We start from the raw sequence: 1841 nt of genomic DNA, 5'->3' as shown, positions 1-1841 counted from the left end.
CTGCTATTTTTTTTTTTTTTTGTTGTTGTTGCAATTTGGCCAGGGCTGGGTTTGAACCCACCACCCTTGGTATATGGGGCCAGCTCCCTACTCACTGAGCCACAGGCGCCACCTGAAGTTCAAGTTAGATGTTATCAAAATCCAATCTTGTAAGCGGGCCTTTCTAAAGATAGAAGTCCTGCCATGTTAAATTCTTTTCTGCATACAATTGAGGCTATGAGAATGAATGGGATGAGGAAATCCTTGATTATCAACACTGTTCATATAACCTTCTTTTTTTTTTCCTGTCTAAAGCTTAATCTTTCTTTCTGTGGGGTCCTTCCTGCTCCTCTTGCATACTTTGTATCAATTTTCCCCTTTCCCCCCTGTATAGTCAAACTCCTCCTCTCCATTGTCTTCCCCCAGTAGCATTTAAGCATGCTCACATCCCCCTCATATGAAAAGCATTCAGTCATGACTCTAAGACCTGACTGTTCTATTTTTTTCTTTATTTCACAGCTATCCATCTGGAAAATAAATATTATACCAGATACCTTTATTTTTTCAGTTTCTTTTCCTTTGTTTATTGTAGTCTGATTTTATTCCCCCAACCCCCCTGACTGATCTTTTCAAAGTCACCAACAACTTTCTTATTACCAAGTCTAACAGTTGTCAAAATCTTACCTCACTGTTACATTTTGTTTTGTTTGGGAATGAGGAGATAAGAGGGTATCCATGGGCAGGTAGGTGCTGAGGAACTAGAAGAAGTTTTAAAATCTCTGCTTATGGAGAATGGGAGGAGCAGTTAGAAGGGAGACTCATAGGAGAATCCTGGGATACAATAAAGGTTGGAGATCACTTTTTATTGTAACTCTCTGTTACTTGGATATAAGATTTTCCTTTATTAATTTCCAGCAATTCTGACATTTGAGATGGAAATGCAGGCATGATATATTGCAGGCTGGGTGGGAAGAAAAGACTCCAAGGCAAGGGAACTGGGCAAAAGAGTTTTTAAAGTTAAAGAAACAGTTTTTACATCTTTCACTATGAAAGGTAAAGTATGTGTTTATTTCTCTCCATTAACCCAACATTATAATAGCATTATAAAATACAGCCTCTGTAAGTTGACCATAACAAACTGGTCAACATTCAGAGGTGGTCAACATAAGGAATCCGGCCTACTGCCTGGTGCATACATGTGGTGCATGTCTGGTTTTTGAAAATCAGGCTAACTTAAGGAGTTGGTCAACTATGGAAATTCTGCTGTTTTTGGTGAATCACAGGTATTTTCAGTGTTCCCCAGATTGGTTAGTTAAAGTTTAATTGAGGAAACTAAGCTTTAGTGGCTGGAAAGTACAATACTAAATAGTAAGTTTAAGTATTTCTCCAAATTATTTCTATAGACTAATTTCTTTTAATTCTTGGACTTGTATGCTGCAAAGTTTGGGGATTAATAAGTTAATTATTATTTTATCAGATAACCTCAGCAGTTCAGCAGTGTGTTCAGTACTTTGAACTGTGTGAGACCATGAAAGTTGATGAAGCTTTGGGACACTCAAAGCATTGCAGTAAGTACTATATCCTCATATATATATATATATATATATACATATATATTTTAATTTTTAAAAATAATTTTAGGGGTTACAAGTGTTTTGTTTACATACTTTGCTTTTTATAATGGTTGAGTTAAAGATATAAGTGTGCCCTTCACCCAAGTATTATATGCCCTGTACCCAATAGGTGTAAATTTACCCATCCTTTCCTCTACCCTCCTCCAGCTTGATTTTCATTGACATTTAATTTCTTTCTTTTTTTTTTTTTTTTTTTTTAAAAATACTTTCAAACTACATTGCTTAGGA

At 35.9% G+C, this 1841-nt stretch overlaps 1 protein-coding gene across 1 annotated transcript in view; it reads left to right on the top strand.

The window, feature by feature from the left end:
- Positions 1-1841, top strand: part of TBC1D32 (TBC1 domain family member 32) — a 231150-nt gene that overhangs the window by 34349 nt on the left and 194960 nt on the right. The window contains exon 11 of the mRNA XM_023512752.1: positions 1457-1547. Within this exon, the coding sequence (XP_023368520.1) occupies positions 1457-1547 (91 nt within the window). The remainder of the gene's footprint in view (positions 1-1456; positions 1548-1841) is intronic.

Source organism: Otolemur garnettii, unplaced genomic scaffold (assembly GCF_000181295.1).
Source record: "Otolemur garnettii isolate 467f Iridium unplaced genomic scaffold, OtoGar3 scaffold00002, whole genome shotgun sequence".
NCBI lineage: Eukaryota > Metazoa > Chordata > Mammalia > Primates > Galagidae > Otolemur > Otolemur garnettii.
This window is presented reverse-complemented; position numbering and strand designations above follow the sequence as displayed.